At 32.9% G+C, this 17,562-nt stretch overlaps 1 protein-coding gene across 6 annotated transcripts in view; it reads right to left on the reverse strand.

The window, feature by feature from the left end:
• Positions 1-17,562, reverse strand: part of DCP1B (decapping mRNA 1B) — a 75,668-nt gene that overhangs the window by 52,429 nt on the left and 5,677 nt on the right. For all 6 annotated transcript variants that reach the window (XR_004229448.1, XM_031937795.1, XM_031937799.1 and 3 more), the window contains 2 exons: positions 13,413-13,453; positions 220-347 (listed from right to left, as the gene is read on the reverse strand). Coding sequence is in view for 5 of the 6 variants with exons in the window: in XM_031937795.1 (XP_031793655.1) it covers positions 220-347; positions 13,413-13,453 (169 nt within the window). In the remaining variant the exon portion in view is untranslated. The remainder of the gene's footprint in view (positions 1-219; positions 348-13,412; positions 13,454-17,562) is intronic.

Here is a 17,562-nt window from a genome sequence, read left to right on the forward strand (position 1 = left end):
TATCTGATATTTTCATTGAGGATAACTTGATACATATGTATAACATTCTAATAATGATCTATAAAGAAGAGGGGGGAAAATAGGTATGCATTTCTTGAGCTAATCAATGCTGAGCAGGCAAACCACTGACATAAAGCAACAAAGTTTTTCATAGTATGATTTAAAACACACATAATGTCAAAAGAAACAATTTCCTAAGGTATTTAGATTATGACTCACATCTGGCATTCCTGTATAGAAGAAAAGGATCCTGAAGTTGGAAATCCAGGTCTTTTGTGATGGGTTCAGTCCTGTTTTCCATGCTCAGCCTATTCATAATGGTGAATCCATGCTTGGGAGAAGCTGATCTGAAAATCATCAGAAGAAAAAGTTGTTCTAAAGTTATTATAGGGTAGCTGGATGGCGCAGTGGATAGAGCACCAGTGTTGATGTCAGGAGGACCCGAGTTCAAATCTGGTCTCAGACACTTAAAACTTCCTAGCTGTGTGACCCTGGGCAAGTTACTTATTCCCAATTGCCTCAGGGGAAAATTATTATAATGCAGTTTTACTTTGGCAAGTCGCAACCTTTCTGATTCTATTCATGTAATTTAACTAGAGATCGGGAGAAATTGGAGGGTAAGGGAGAAGAACTAGGTAAGGTAGTGGATAGAGCACTAACCCTGGAATCAGGAGAACCTTAGTTCCAATCCAGCCTCACACATTTGACTTACTAGCTGTGTGACCTTGGGCAAGTCAGTTAACTCCAATTACCTTGCAAAAACAAAGAAATAAAAACCATAGATTAAGTGTTCTTAACTTTTGTGTATGGAGCCTCTGACTCTCTGGTGAAGTCTATGGACCCCTTCTCAGAACTGTTTTTAAATGCATAAAATAACATATATAAGATTACAAAGAGTTATCAATTATTTTGAAAAAAAGATGTAACTTTCCCCATTCAACTGTAAAGACCATTAAAATCTATCCACAGACCCCAAGAGGTCCATGGATGCCAAAATAAATTACTTGTGCTTTAGATTAACTTTTTCCTTTTTTCAATATTTCTTTGACCAGATATAAAGTGACATTTTTTAATTCTTGGTGTTTATATAGTTATACATCTGGAATATAGTGTTTATTTTTATGCCATTCATTTGTTAATTAATACTTTACTTTGAAAATAATCTCACATAAATTTTATATGTATATATTCTACAATTTTCCCATCAATATAAAATTTTTATGAAAATAATTCTCACATAGTTTCATATATAATCCTCTTTTCTATTCCTCTATATGAAATGCTAATGTTTGTTAAATTCATAATAGAAAGGGAGAATTTTAATATCTATGGACAAATTTGAGGGCATAACTGATAAAGATGTGAGAAAGAAGCAGAAAAGTTTTCTTATGTGACATCTTACCATAAACTACTTTATCTACACAAGGCTGATGAAAGATATAGGAAATACCAGATTTTACTGCGCTTACTTTTGCTATGAGGCTTCTCTTAAGCATATGTCAATTTTATACAAGATTCCTTATAACTATATGACAAAAATATCCTTATTTAATTTAACCTTCTGATCTTCCAAGTATAAATAAGGGAGTCATATGTTCACCAAAGCATCAAAATTGCGAAGTGATTGGGGTGATCTAGTACAGAAGCCAAGTAAAAGTGATTCCAGATGCTATTGTGTACAGATAATATTTTGCAAATGAAATACTCAAAAAGTCCTGGACAAATTCAAAAACCACTCAAAAAAGTTTAAGTTAACTATCTACACAGGAATAACCAAGTAGCTGAATACAGGCAGGTGCTGATTAGTGCAAATCAAGAATTCCTCTGAAGTGGTTGAATTTGAATTCACACTGTATATTTCCATTGAACTGAAACCAACTGCTATAGTTATATAATATTATATAATTATAATTTTAAGTAGTGCAGATTCAAATACATGTAATCTATACAGGGGATTTCTCATTTGCACTAATCAAGCTGCAAATGTCTATTGTTCAGATTATGAAATGCAGTTGGAATTACAATTTATAGCATATGTCTTTCAATATGTGTATACATGTATTTACTATACAATCATTGCAAATAGAAAACGAATTGAGCTCAGAATTAAAGAGGAAGTAGAGAAAAGGATGAACTGCTTTTCAAGAACTGGTTCATATTTTTAATATCAATACCTTCAATATGGTTATACAGCACTGACTTATGAAATGCCACAATTACCAAAATGAAATTGAGTAACATTCAAAGAGTAACAGAAAGGAACATAGTACCTATTAGTAAGCTGAGCATTATAAGGGGAAAATAGAATTAAAATGCCATGAAAATGTTTGAAAGAAAAAGAACACTGACTGGAAAAAGGTAAAAATGAGAGAAAATCAAAAGACAACCTATGAACTCATTATTAACCTCATAATGTTAGAATATAGAAAGTTCTCAACACACTATCTGCTAGTGAACATATGGAAGGACACTGACATACAGAATATGTAAGAATCATTTAGGGTACAAGGGAATACCCACATCAGTAAGATCACAAAATAGGATCACAAAGAAGAGTTGCTTCTTAAATACACTGTCTTTTTTGTACCCTCAAGAATGCTTAGCATAGCATCTTGAAGATAATAATCACTAAATTAAGTTATCTGTAGGTTGGTTTGTTACCAAAAAGATATCATTTAAGTGCTTGATTAAAATTGGAAGATGTGAAATTTCTTTGAGGAAAGATATACAAGAAGTTACTGAGCATGCCAACAGGCATTATAAAATTAAAGCATAAATATTCCAATCCAAATATCTTTAGGAACTAAATTTCCCACAGTGTAAAATCAAAGGTATTTAATTTTAAGAAGAGATTCAAATTAAACAGAACTCAAGCTTTAACAACTATATATTCATTTTTCTATCCCTTGTTGGGATTCCATGTGGACTTTTTGATTACAAGTAAAAACACCTTAAGATTATAGTGTGAAGCTGAAATAATAGAAATTAGCCATGGTATCAAATTCTACAAAATGATTAGCCAAAGAATAAAGAGGTTTTAGTTACTAACAAATGAGCCATTAGCTTAATATTTGAAAAACACCTCTAGCAATTCTATCTTATCTAAGAAAAAAAGTTTAGCATTTTATATCATTATACACTTTGCCCCAAAAGGCTCTCATTTTAATAATGACGTAAATTGACCTCCATTTTCTAGAGGCATCAATTTTACTAATGGTTATCTCTACATATTTTGTATTATAAGAAATAAATCACAAAATGAAATAACAAAGAGCAAGAAAAAGATTAAAGAATTAAATTAGCCCCCTCCCATAAGAGGTAGAATTTGATTTCTTCAGGCATTTGAAAAATAGCAAAATGTTTTCTCTTTAGAAGGTATCTTAAAACAGTTAAAATTTTTTTCTTCAACTTAAACACATTTTCTTTCCTTCCCTTTTCTACACCTCAAAAAAAAAATCTTATAACAACAATGCATGGTAGAGCAAAACTGATTCACATACTGGCCATGAGTTCATGTAGTGAGTAGCACTCTGCATCATCAATCCTCTGGAACCATGGATGGACATGGCACTAATCCTCAAAGTTATTCACCTTTACAAAATTGTGTTACCGCATATATTTTTTCATCTTGCTCTAAATACTTTGCTTTGAATCAATTCATACTAGCCTTCCCAGATTTCTATGAAATCATCCTTTTTATAATGTCTTATGGCACAATAGTAATTCATTACAATCACATCCCAGAATCTGTTCAGCAGTTCCTCAATTAAAAGATACTTCCTTAGTTTCTAACTCTTTGACATATTATATTTATAACAGCTATAAATGTTTTTGTACATTTGTGTCATTTTCTTCTTTCTTCTTTAGCAATTAAGAGATAATTGGAGAAAAAAGATATAATTGGTCAATACAGTTGAACAATGAGGCCAGAAACTATATAACAGAGGTCATAGGAGAGAGTAAAAGGGGAGGAAATGAAGATGACTCAAAAGATTTTTTCTCAAGGAGTTGAGCCACAACAAAGAGAAAAAGATACAGGACTATATAGTCTGTGGAATGTTTGGACCAATAACGTTTTTTAAAGGATGGGGAACATATTGGCATGTTTGTGAAGGAGCCAGAAAATAAAGACAGAATAATTATAGGAATAAGAAAATAATGATGGAGGCAATTTGCTGGAAAGGTTAGGATAGGATGAGATCAACAACTCATGCAAAAGTATTTGCCTTGTTTGCTTTACTTGGGTTTTTTCCCCCAACCTCTTAACCCAAGACTGGATTGAAAGAGGAGATAGTGGAGATTTAAAGATGTCTGAATGATGGTGATGCAGAAGCGAGAGAGTCCTCAACATATGGGATCAGTATTTTTTTTTTTTTTTTGGTAATGTCTGAGGAAGATTCTAAGGTAAAAGGGTGAGTGGAAATGATGTGGAAGGTTTGAGGAAAGAAAAGATTTGGAATAGTTGCTATGGAAAGTAGGACTAAGCAAACTGATTTGACAAAAGAAAAGGGACTGACTTGCTGAAATGAAGATTGTATAGTGCTGAACTGATTTACCAAGGTAGAGACTAAAAAGGGAAGAGAATGTAGTCAGTGTAAGGGTGATGATCTAGGAGAGAATCAAGGGGTATAGAGAATGAAAGTTATGAAGAACAATTAGGGGTCAGAAAAAGCTAACGGGGAGAGAGGTATACAGGAGGTGATGTTCAATGTTGTTAAATGTTGCAGAAAAGTAAAATCTGAGATAAGTTCCTTAGATTTGTGATTAATAGATTGTTAGTAGCTTTGGAAAATGCATTTCCAATTGAATAGTAAGGTCAGAAAAAAGACGGTAAAGAGTTTAGAAAAGAGTGAGTAAAGAGGAAACAAAGACGCCAAGTATAGATGACTTCCTCAAAGAATATAGATGAGATGAGGAGAGATAGGATGATGGCTAATGAGTATAGGAGGAACAACAGAGAATCTCTGAAGAATGGGTGAGACAAAGGACTATTTATAGGGAACAAGGAAGGAGCCAGTAGACAGAGAGATTAAAGATTAGAGATGGAATATGGGTAGTACTATAGGCAACTTGCTGGAGAAGACAGCATATATATGTGTGGGGGGGAGGGGAAGGGGTGTTGGCTAGGAGAAAAGTCACCTCTTCATTTGATACAGTAAAGGAAGAGGTATTAAGAAAAGATGTCTGACATGTTAGTTTCTATTTTTTTTTTTTGTGAAAGCTTTATAATGCATATAATTATTAGTTGGATAGTATAGGTATATACAATTAATCTTCACTATTAATGGATTCTATAATTGCAGATTCTCCTATCTGCTAAAATCTGTAACACCCAAATCAATATTCATGGTACTTTCTGCTTCATTCATGGACATATACAGAATAGCAAAAAAATATGATTTACATGACATACATGTGTCCAACTGAGGTCAAACGAGGCAAAAACATTCTCTGTGTTCTTGTTTCAACTTTGGTACTATAAACAAGTGTTCTTTTTCATGGTATATTTAGTGCTATTACAATATTTTTGCCTTTTTGTGCTTTTTGTGTTACATGTTTTGCTGTTTAGAGATTTTGCTATCTACTGTTCCTAAGCACAAGAAGGCTGTGATGTACCTTTTGGTGAAAACAAATGTTAGAATCCAATTCTCCCTGAGCAACAAGAGAACTGTTTGGTTCTGCACACATATATTGTATCTAAGATATACTGTAACCTATTTAACATGTATAGGATTGCCTGCCATCTGGGGGAGGGGGTGGAGGGAGAAAGGGGAAAAATAGGAACAGAAGTGAGTGCAAGGGATAATGTTGTAAAAAATTACCCTGGCATGGGTTCTGTCAATAAAAAGTTATTAAAAAAAAAAAAGAAAAAAAAAACAAATGCTAGCTAAACTTTATTTAGGCATGAATTTCAGTGCTCTTGCCTTTGAGTTCAAAATTAATGAATTAACAATATAGTACATCCAGAAAAAAGAAGAGGAAATTCACCAATCTGTATATGAGGCAGCTCTGGAAAGTGATAATGTAAATGTTGTGACGAGAGGCTTCCAAGAATTTCCAAGTATTTCTCCTGGGATCAATGATTCAAGATTCAATATTTCAGTGTTCAAGGAAATTTAATAGAAAATGACTACCACGAAATATGAGAATTAACTGTAATTTATAAATAAGTAAACAAACATGCTCTAAATTATTTTTACTGATAAGTGTTTGGAGACCATTAACCTAGAAAATCCAAACCCTTTAGACTTTCCTCTAAGATCATCCATAATCTGATCTCTACCTGTTTTTCTTGTCTTTTCCCCATCTATTCTCCAACAGGAAACCACTGTTGCAACTAAATTCACCATTTCTGAACATACACTTATGCTCCTATTCTACCTCTTGTCAATCTTCCTAACAAAAATGCTTTCTCCCTACCTCTCAGTTTATATAAGTTTTACACATCCCTCAAGGTATAACTTAAATCCCACCAATCCTCAATGATTTCTTCATCCACTGAACTCTATAAAACTTACTTTAGACTGTGAGGTTCAAAAGAAATAACCTATATGAAAGTCTTTAAAAACTTTCAATCACCATATGAAGTGAACTATTACTACTGCTATTTTCTATATTACTCATCTAAAAATGCTATCTTTTATTCTTTATTTATCTTTTCATATACATAGATTGCTCTCCCCTTCCTAGTTTGTAAGTTCCTTAAAAGTACAGAACAGATCAATCAATTCAATCCAATAAACAAACATTTAGGTATTTTTACTGCATGCAAAGAACTTTCGTAGGAGAGAGAGGGGGTGAGAGAGAGAGAGAGAGAAAAGAGAAGAGAAGAGAAGAGAAGAGAGAGAAGAGAAGAGAAGAGAAGAGAAGAGAAGAGAAGAGAAGAGAAGAGAAGAGAAGAGAAGAGAAGAGAAGAGAAGAGAAGAGAGTTTAGCTCAGATACAGTCTGCCGTCATGGAATTTACAATGTAATAAGTGGATGACACATACAAAAATAATATAAAATGATACAAAAAATGCTATGCGAAATCCAAAGAGGGGGAAGATCATAATAATTAAGAGAATAAGTGAAGTCTTCCTGGAAAAGGTGGCATAAGATTTGGATTGTAAAAGGATGGGTAAAAATATTGCAGGGGTAGAATCAGTCAGATTTGGTTTATGATTATATGAAGACAAAGTCAAAATTAACAATGCAGTTTTGGGAGATAGGGTGAAAAGTGGTCACTACTCATATCAAAGTAAGAAGGGACAAGTTTCAGTAAAATATATTGAGGTCCATTTTGGACATGACTTTAATAAAACTATGTCTTATACCTTGTCTTTGTACTTTGCCACCTAGGGGAATGAATGCCTGTATGTTATAAGAGACCATAAGCTGGCTGTTTGCTGATGAATTTTATCTACAACATTTCATAACTACAATAATACATGTCTCCTTTCCATTCTTATTCCACTACCCTGATTCAGCTATGTGTGAGTGTATGTATATGTGTATGTGTATCTATGATGGATGCATATAATGGTCTGTTAGTGATTTTCACAACTTTACCTCAGCAACATTTTAGGTGAAAGAATAAATGCTAAATGCTAAATGCCTAAATCCACTCTAACTAAACCTCTTTCCATCCATAGTAATTTTTAAAACCTTGTCCAATTCTAATGATGCTATTCTGAAAAACAAGATCTTTTTAATTTAAAAAAAAATAGAGGAGATCTTCTTTTTAAAATGCCAAATATGGACAACAATCTTCCTAATGGTAATAATTATTACTGAGCAGTACAAACTCTTATTAATTGTAAATCTTACATTCTTAATATAACATATTTTAACATTTATTTAATGTTTTGTTTTTAAAACTGCCAAAAAGGGTGAAATTTTAACTATTTAAAATATAATGGTTACATACTTAATAACAAGCTTATATTGAGACTTTAATTTTATTTCAAAAGTATTATTTCACCAACATAGATATCATCAATCAATTAAAAAGCATTTATGAAGTAAGCTGAGACGGAGTCAAGATGGCAAAAGTTAGCATTTTTGCCTAACTCTTCTAACACATTCCAACAACAGAACTGTCTAGGCAGACAGAAAGGGACCATGAGGGGGTCAGGGCTGGCCAGAAGTACAGCATGATGATCCCAGGTCAAAAAGAAAATATTGCAAGGAACCTAAAAGAAACAATTCAAGTACTATGGAATCACAGTAAGGATCATATAAGATTTAGTAGCTATTACTAAAAAAGAATGGAAAACTTGGAATATGATATACCAAAAGGCAAATGATCTAGAATCAGAATGAACAATAAACTATCCAGCAAAACTGAGTTAATTCTAGAGGGAAATAGATATTTAATGAAATAAAGATCAGAGATAAATGGAAAATTTGATATTCAAACAGTGAACTCAAGAATATCATTAAAAGTAAGAATGAGTGAGAAACCACAAGAACTGCTTATATATCAGAACTTTATCATCATCAGTGTTTTTAGGAGTCTGGATATAATTTTATGATTAGATGATCTCAAACTAGATGGGAAAGGAAGAGGAACACACTGGGAGAGGAGGAAGGGGGAAAATTATTTCTCATAAATGGTGAGCAAAATAAAGCTTGTATGCCAGTGAGAAAGGGAATGGACAACATTTGGACCCCACTTTCATCTGAACTGGTTCAAAGAGGGAAGAATACATATAGTTGGATACAGAAGTTCATTTTACCCAAGAAAGAAGTAGAAGGGGAAAGTGTTAAGAGAAAAGGCAGGGGAAAGAAAAAGAGAGAGAAGATTAAGAGAGAAATGATCAGGTCATTTCTTACTTATGCATGGTGCCTTCAGAGAAAATGACCATATATTATGGTATAAACATCTCACAGAAAAGCAGAAGTATTAAATGCATTTTTCTGACAATAATGCAATAAAAGCCCTTGGAGGCATAGATTAAAAATTAATTGAAAACTAAATAACTTAATTCTAAAGAATGGGTAGGCCAAAGAACAAATCATAGAAATTTAAAATTAAAAAACCCATTGAGCTAATTAGTAAAACTAGAGGCTGGTTATCTGGAAAAAGAAAAGGAAACAATAGATATTTGTCTAAAAAAAGAAGAAAACAAAATTATTAATATAAAATTTTTTTAAAAAGTAAATTCACAAGTAATTATGATGAAATAAAAGCAATTATTAGATTATTAGGAGCTATGTCACCCAAATATATGCCTAAAAAAAAAGGAGAATCTTAATGGAATAGATCAACATTTATAGAAATTACCCAGATTAACAGAGTGGGAAATAAAATAAAAATAAATAAACCTGTCTTAGAAAGGAAAAAAAAAAAAAACTGAACAAGCTTTAAATGAATTCCTTATGGGAAAAACATCCAAACAAACCATTGGAGCAAATTCTGTCAAACATTTAATAAACTACTAAATCTAATACCACCATCACACAGACTGAAAAAACAAGAAGGAATCCTACCAAATTCCTTCTATGATCCAAATATGGTCTTGTTACCTAAACCAGAGAGTCAAAATGGAAAAAGAAATCTCCAGATCAATTTCTTCTTGATCTATTTTTCAGATCTGTTGTTTTTCTTATGTTTTACATTCTGTTCTACTTTTTCATTCTTTATGTTTTGTTTTGTTATTTTTTGGTCTTTTATAGCTTCATTGATTTCCCCTTGCCCAATTCTAATTTTTAAATAATTATTATCTTCTTTAAAGTTCTATATTTGCTTTTCTAGTTGGTTGGTGAATTGTTTTGTTTTCCATAATCTTCTTGTTTTTCTTGGACAGTTCTATTTTTGCTTTGTTTTTCCCCAACTAAATGGCATTCATTCAGTTTCCAGTTTCTTACCACTACAAAGAGGGCTGCCACAAACATTTTTGCACATGTGGGTCCCTTTCCCTCCTTTATGATCTCTTTGGCATATAAGTCCAGTGGAGACAATGCTGGATCAAAGGGTATACATAGTTTGATAGACCTTTAGGCATAGTTCCAAATTACTCTCCAGAATGGTTGAATCAGTTCACAATTGCACCAGCCATGTATTAGTGCTCCAGTTTTCCCAATCCCCTCCAACATTCGTCATCTTTTCCTCTCATCTTCAGCAATCTGAGAGGTGTGTGGTCTCACTTGATTCTTAAAGTCTTTTTTGAGTTCTTCTACAAATTCTTATTGGGCAGGTAGCCATTTAATGTAACTCTTTGGGGTAGAAAAAAACTTTTTTAAAATTTAGAGCTCTCTGAAAATGAATCTCAATTTTCACTATTTTCCACAGTAAGTTTCTGTGGTTGGGTTCTTTCTTCTTTGCCACTTCATTTTTTTTGGCGGGGTGGGAGTGCGGGTATGGTACTTCTAGCTTCACTTCAGTCCTCCTCTCTGATCTGGGACTAAATGCTCTACTCTCCTGCAAGTGCCCATAGCCAGCAATGTCCCTAACCCACTGCCTTTGCACTCACTGGGTGCTGGTTCCTTCTCACCCAGAGTGGTGTCTCAGCAGCACAATTGGACCTGGCATTCCGAATCAGTAGAAGTTCTTTTGGTCTTCATAGACTGAGATCTCCAATTTTCCTTTGCTGTCTGGGTGGTAAAGTTCCTGTGGTTCCTGCTGAGGCTCTAATAAAACCCAACTAATCTCAGGATTTCTCATTTGCTGTTTCTGTGAGCTAACCTGGAGTTGTTTCCACTTCATAATACCTAAACTCTTCCTGGGGTCTTTCTTTTAAGTTGTCTCAGGTTGTCCTAGGAGGACCCCTATTTTACTCCAAGGTCTTCTTTGTTTTTCACCAGTTATGTTCACTCTCAGGTGTAAATGTGATCTGTTTGTGGGGGAAATCTGGGGAGCTCGAAATTTTCCTGTCTATTGTGCTATCTTCCCAGAATACTCTCTCTCCTTCTGTACTTATATTAAGATCAGAAAAATGTTGCTGGAACTGTAATTTGAGCTCAGAAAATATATCTCCTGTTAATCTGTGTGAGAATGAAGATTATGCTTATTTTAACTTAAGACAAAATGGGATGTATATAAAAGGCAGCCCAATGTTACTAATGATTCAAACATTAGTTGTTACAAATTCACTTTACCACAGTATAAGTTTTGCATTTAAGCACTCTTCTACCTTGAAAATTTAGGATGTCAGAGCATTTTTTAATGTGGCTACTAAGAGTTTTGATTTCTTCTGAAAACTACCTGTTAATATCCTTTATTGATTTATCAACTGAAGAATGGCTCTTATTTTCTTTTCAATTCCCTATTAGTTTATCAATTATTTACCTTTTATCCAAAATTCTTTAAATTTTGCTTTTCTCAAACACAACCATGTGCAACATTCCTATTTTTCTCCATCACAAAATTATAGCAGAGAACAGTTTCCTCAATGTTACCATCATTTTCACCTCGTCAGTATGAGAAAAGAATTTTGTTCATCAGTTTCTCTAACGTTGAGGGATAAAATCATTGTTAAAGCAAGCCAGGCAAGTTGCTTTGTAGAAGAGAAGTAATGTCAAGCACATATTCAAATGAGCAAAATCCTTATGACTATTCTATCATGTTTCTGGTCCAGGCTTGTGAGTTATTTTCCAAACTCAATCATTTCTTCTTTCTGTGTAGTTTATCATATACTTCCATAACAATATTGTTTCTGCCTCTATTATCTTTATTTAAATGTGTTCCAACATGCTTCCTTTCCTCTAAATTTCCTCACACTAGCATATTTTCTACTGTGCTATCCTATTCCTCAGCTGTTTTATCTATTCTGTTCCTTTAGAATTACATTTAGCCTCCTAGAGCCACATTCCATTTTGTAGGTCTCATTTTGCATGTTATCTATGAAGTCAAATTGTCCTCCTTGTGTGAGGAGCTCTAGTTTACCTTATTTATTGATTTATTTTTTTGCCCATAATTTTTGTATTTGTAAGAAGACAGCTGAGATTATGAGTTTAATTACAAACTCCTTCTTTGGATGTTTTCTTCTGTTAAGTTATAGGTACCTTTACTTCTATTTTTCTCATATTGTATATACTCTTTATGAACAGTAAGCCAACAAACATTTATTTAATATCTTCCAGGTGCCAGAACTGTGTTAAGCACTGGGGAGATAAAGAAAGTTGTAACACAGGCTGTTTTCAAAAAAATTGCATTTTAATAGGAGAGACAATATGAAAACAACTCTTTACAAACAAAATATACACAGAATATAGGAGATAATCAAAGGGAAAGCATTAGCAGTGAGAGGATCAGAAAAGTTTTCTTATCAAAAGTAATATTAATTGGGAAGGCAGGGAGACCAGAAGGTAGAAATGAGGAGGCAAAGAATGATAAGCAGGGGGGAAAAGCCAATGGAAATACAAAAAGTCAGGAGAAAGAGTATCTTATATGGGGAACAGTATTGAAGTCAGTGTCACTGGACTACAGAGTACATGAGGAAGAGTAAGTTGTATGAATAGTGGAAAGGTAAGAAGTACTGGAAAGGAGGACAAATTTGGTAAGGAAGAATTGATATTTATTGAATAGAAGGGTAACAAATCAGATCTAACTTTAAAAAGGTCAATTAAAGCTGAATGAATTAGAGTAAGGAGAGAATTGGGCAGAGACCCCAAGTAGAAAGCTACTACAATAAGGCAGGTACAAAGTGATGAGACTATACCACAATATCAGCAGTGTCAGAGAAGAAAAAAAAAGGGGGGAAGAGAAATATACAAGAGATAGTATAAAAGTAAAAATGACAGGACTTGTAACACATAAGATGGTACATAAGAGAGCTAAGAGTGACACCCCAGGCTATGAACTGGATACCTTGACAGATAACAAAAAAATCTGGAGGGAAAGAAAACTGATACAATTTTGGACCTGCTGAATTCAAGCTGGCTACGACACATCCAGTTCAGGATGTCCAAAAGACAGAGATATTAAAGCTCAAGAAGTAAATCTAGGAATCATCAGCACAGAGATGACAACTGAAATCCACGGGAGTTAGTAAGATCAGCAAGTGAAACAGTACAGAAGGAGGGAAAAAGGGCACAGAACAAAAACGTCTTAGGGGAATACCCACAGTTAATGAGAATGATCTAGATGAAAGTCAAGAAGGGATACTTATTAAGAGTAATTGAAAGAAGAATCAGGAGATGGTCAGTTCTGTGTTACATAGACTGGTAGATACTTATAGGTATTTCTTTTCTCTCCCTTTTTAATTTAAAGTCATTCTGATTAGATTTTCCATTTTCCATGAACATAGCTTTTTATCATCCTTAATTTTTTTCCTTCTCTTCCATGTGAAAACTTCAAACTAAATTTTCATTCTTTCTTGAAATAAATTGACTCTCAGAGAGGTGACAATATTAAATGGAATCATTCTGCCTAAAAGAATCCTGCTTTAAATACTGTCAGTTTTCTATGTAAAAGCATAATTATTCCTACCTTGTGTAAACAAACAGGGTTCCTTCTACATCAGTCTTCTCCTGCAAAAAACATACAACAAAATATAAATATATTCTCTCCATTTAAGCAAAGAGTCATGTATTTAGAGATTATAATTTTATCATGAAATAGAATAACCAGGTCTGATATCCAGTATGAAGATTAATCAACAAATATATTTATTAAGCAACTTCTATATGCAGATACTTACTAAAGGCTGGGGATACAAAACCAAAATGAAAGTCTCTGCTTTTGAGGAGCTTGCAGTCTAGCCAGAGAAGATTGCATGTACATTAACTATAGGTATATACAAAATAGATATAAGATAATTTAGAAAGCAAAAAAGCCAATAGCCAAGGAAGGGGAGTCAAGAAAAGCTTCTTACAGAAAGTGGAAAAGTAGACTAGGTGCAAGTTGTAAAAGGCATTAAAAGTCAAGAAAGTTTACAAATGATTCTAGAGGTGATACAGAGTTATTAGAGTTTGAATAGGAGAGTGATATGGGCAGAATGATGGGAAAATAACTTTGGCAGCTCAGTAGAAAATGGATTGGAGTAGGAAGACACTTGAGTCAGAAATAGGAATTTGGGATCCACTGTGATAATCTAAGCAAGAGTTAATAAGAACTTGAACCAGGGTGGTAGCTATGAGATTAGAAATAAGATGGCTGACTTGAGGGATGCTGTGAATATAGAAACAGGTGTAGTGACTAAAGACTAAAGACTAAAATATCATGGGTGAGTGAGAGCAAGAAATAAAAGTCGATAAATCTGTAATGGATCAAATATTAGTAATAGAAACACAGGAACAATTACTCTTAGAAAGCATAGGCAAGGAGATTTCCTGCCACAATCATAATACTGATTGATGATTTACTATTTGGAATTAGTAATTTTTCTTTTATCATCATAAAATAAATTATCATTAGCTCTCTTTACTAAATATAGAAATAATAATTCAACTTTGACTGAAATTCTGTTCCATGGATTCAGTAGGAAAAAGATAATTAAAAATGTATTGCCTCTTCTTCTCTACAATGGATATATTATAAAAAGCTATAAAAACCACTGCTGTATTTATTTTGCTATCCACTTATTTCCAATGTACATTTTTCTATTGCCAAATCCTATTCCCTGGGAGAATTAATAATCTTCTAGTACCTCTTCTTGATTTTTTAGATGAATGAAACCTTTCCCCGAAATTAAACATCTACATTCAATCTGGCATACGCTTATTATGTTCAGAATAAATTCTAAAACCAAGGAGTCTTTGAAATAAAATTCGACACAAATAATCCTCAAACTAAAACTATAGTTTAGAATTGTGGCTGAAAATGTTATGGGGAAGTTATCAAATTAATATTCATAGGTTATTTCAGCTAAGCTCAATCCTTCTCACTTCCCCAAAGACAGTAAAGCCTGAATTTCAAATATATAGAAACTAACCAGAAAACTGATAGTTAATGAAATTATCTCCAAAAACCTGAAAAATAAAATTTAAATTGAAAAAAACAAACAACTTTCCATTATGATTAATAAAAGGGTGTTATAAAAACATAAGAATAAGGTACTTGTTTACACAATTAGGAATTAAAAAGCTAAAATTTGGAATTTAAAAGCAATTTAATTTGTTAAGCATTTAAGCAGTTTACTTGTAATATTCTATTAAAATACTAAAATTCAATCAATTAATTTCTGATTATGTTTTCCAACTTTTTTCATTTCACAGATGCCTACAAACTTGCTAACAAATCAGCATCACATTCTTTATACCTTTCCTTTCATATCCTCCAAACACATAATTTTGGGTTATGATCTCCTAAGGGGGAGAAAATTCCGTCTAAGGCTAAATACTGGCAAGAGACCAATAGTCAACAAGTACCATAAGGGAAAGTTGAAAAGAACTTTGAAGAGAGAGTTCAAGGCCCGTGGAGGTGTGAATTCGATGTTTCTTTCTAAACTCTGAACTCTCCCAAATGTGTGAACTCCATTGAGTACTTAGATACTTATGAGCTCTCTAAAGGTATGAACACAAGCATTGTTTCCATCAGTATTAGCAACTTATCACCTTGTAAGGATTCAGTGTGAACCAATAAGCACTGTATCAATTCTATTGAGTTAACACCAGGGTTCTGACATCACCCTTGAGTTTTCACCTTGTTTCAACTTGAGTTGACACTGGGATTCCAACACGTAAATACATATAAGCCACTTTTCTTTCACTTTCTTCAGAACTATCACAGCCCCCACTTTATAGATAAAGAATTTATCTTTATAGATAAAGAATTTATCTTTATAGATAAAGAATTTATCTTTATAGATAAAGAATATGCAATGTAAAAGGAATGGCAAAGATCAGATTTATCAAGATGCTTTTCAGGTCCTTAAATATCCATTACCATTTGGTATGAAAATAACAAATTAGCTTAAAAGTTTCCATACAACTAATCCATAGGTCTTTTGTTTTGAGATTTTTAGCATTTCAAGATCCTAAGAAACTAATTGAAATTTTTCAAAATGTCATTCCTCCTTGTTTCTGTCCCCCTCTCCAAATAAAATAATCCCATGATATTTCATCATTAACATTATGACCATTATCATTTGGAACTTGGCTATTCTGTACTTTTGGGAAGAACTACACCCTTTAAATGTAAAGCTGTATTAGCAGTAATAAAGCCATTACAATATTTTATGTTGCATTTGAAATATTTTTCTTAACACTACTGAAATAATTTTAATATTTCTCTTCAGTCATTTTTATCTAATTCTCAATTTTAAGCAAATGCAGATTTTCTAAGAAGCTTGAAAACAGAAGCCAATTACTTCTCAAATTATGTATATACATTACCAAACACTTCTAACTGTTATTTTTAATATTGCATGAGTATAAATTGCAAGTACACACTTGCATATTTGGGAACCTTAAGATGTTGCTGCAGAATATGCAATTCAGAACTTTATAAATACTAAACATTCAAATAGTCCTTTTTTTTCCATGCTGTAAACATAATCAGCGGGCTCAGGAGTTGAGCATTATACTTTAATTACATCACTTTGGATAAAACATTCCAATAATTCTGGTCTTTCCTTAATTGTTATAATTAATAATTATAATCTAGGCATTATAATGCTAATTTTACTTCACCATTGTATTTTGGAAAATAAGATTACATTTCTAAAGCAGTTTTTAAAGTGCTCTGAGCTCTCAAGCTAAAAAATTTAAAGAAATAATAGAAATATTAGTTTTAATCTTTCTTTGGAGAAAACTCATGGCTCTTAAGAAATATTTCCTAAAAATAAAATAATTGTTTTTCAGAATCTACATAAAACTACATAAATTCTGGAAATATATAAAACTCAGGGCACTCAAGTAACATTTAGCAAGTGATTGTTCCACTAATATAAATATTTCCCAGAGCTGAGCACAGTGCCTGGAACATTTGTTCTTCAGTCATCTTCCAATTGTGTTAGATTCTTCATGACTCCAGATTTTCTTGGCAAAGATACTGGAGTGGTTTGCCATTTCCTTCTCCAGCTCATTTTACAGATGAGGAAACTAAGTGAGGGATGAAGTGACTTGATTAGGGTCACACAGCTAAGTTATCTGAGGCCAGTTTTGAACTCTGGATGCCAAGTCTTCCAGATTCTAGATTCAACATTCTATGCACTATGGCACCACCTAGCTGCCACATGCCTGGAATACAGCAGGCACTTAATGTTTATTTGATTGTTGGTTAAAATGATCTCATTGCTTCCTAATGTCTCTTTTATCCCCCTAGAAAAGTACCTAACTACTATTGAGTCATCCAGTTATTTTCCTAAAAATAATTATTTCTATCCATTATATAGCCAATGTGGTGGTGCTATGTCTAAAGCAAATTAGAAGACTAGATAGCGAATAGAATTAAATTTAGAATGAGACCCTGTAAAATTAAATGTCAGAACTACAATTCCCAGGTCAAAAAATATTTCCTCAGTTACAATATCTAGCTTTAGATATCTTACCATGAAAGCACTGAAACAAGATGTTTATATGTATAGACAAAGATTTTTAAATGTCTTCATTTAAGAAAGTTATACTTATTTGACAAGCATTTATATACTTCCTATGTGTAACACAATAGTAAGAGTTAAAATTCTAATTAGAGAATC

The sequence above is a fragment of the Sarcophilus harrisii genome, chromosome 5, assembly GCF_902635505.1.
Source record: "Sarcophilus harrisii chromosome 5, mSarHar1.11, whole genome shotgun sequence".
Classification (NCBI taxonomy): Eukaryota; Metazoa; Chordata; class Mammalia; order Dasyuromorphia; family Dasyuridae; genus Sarcophilus; species Sarcophilus harrisii.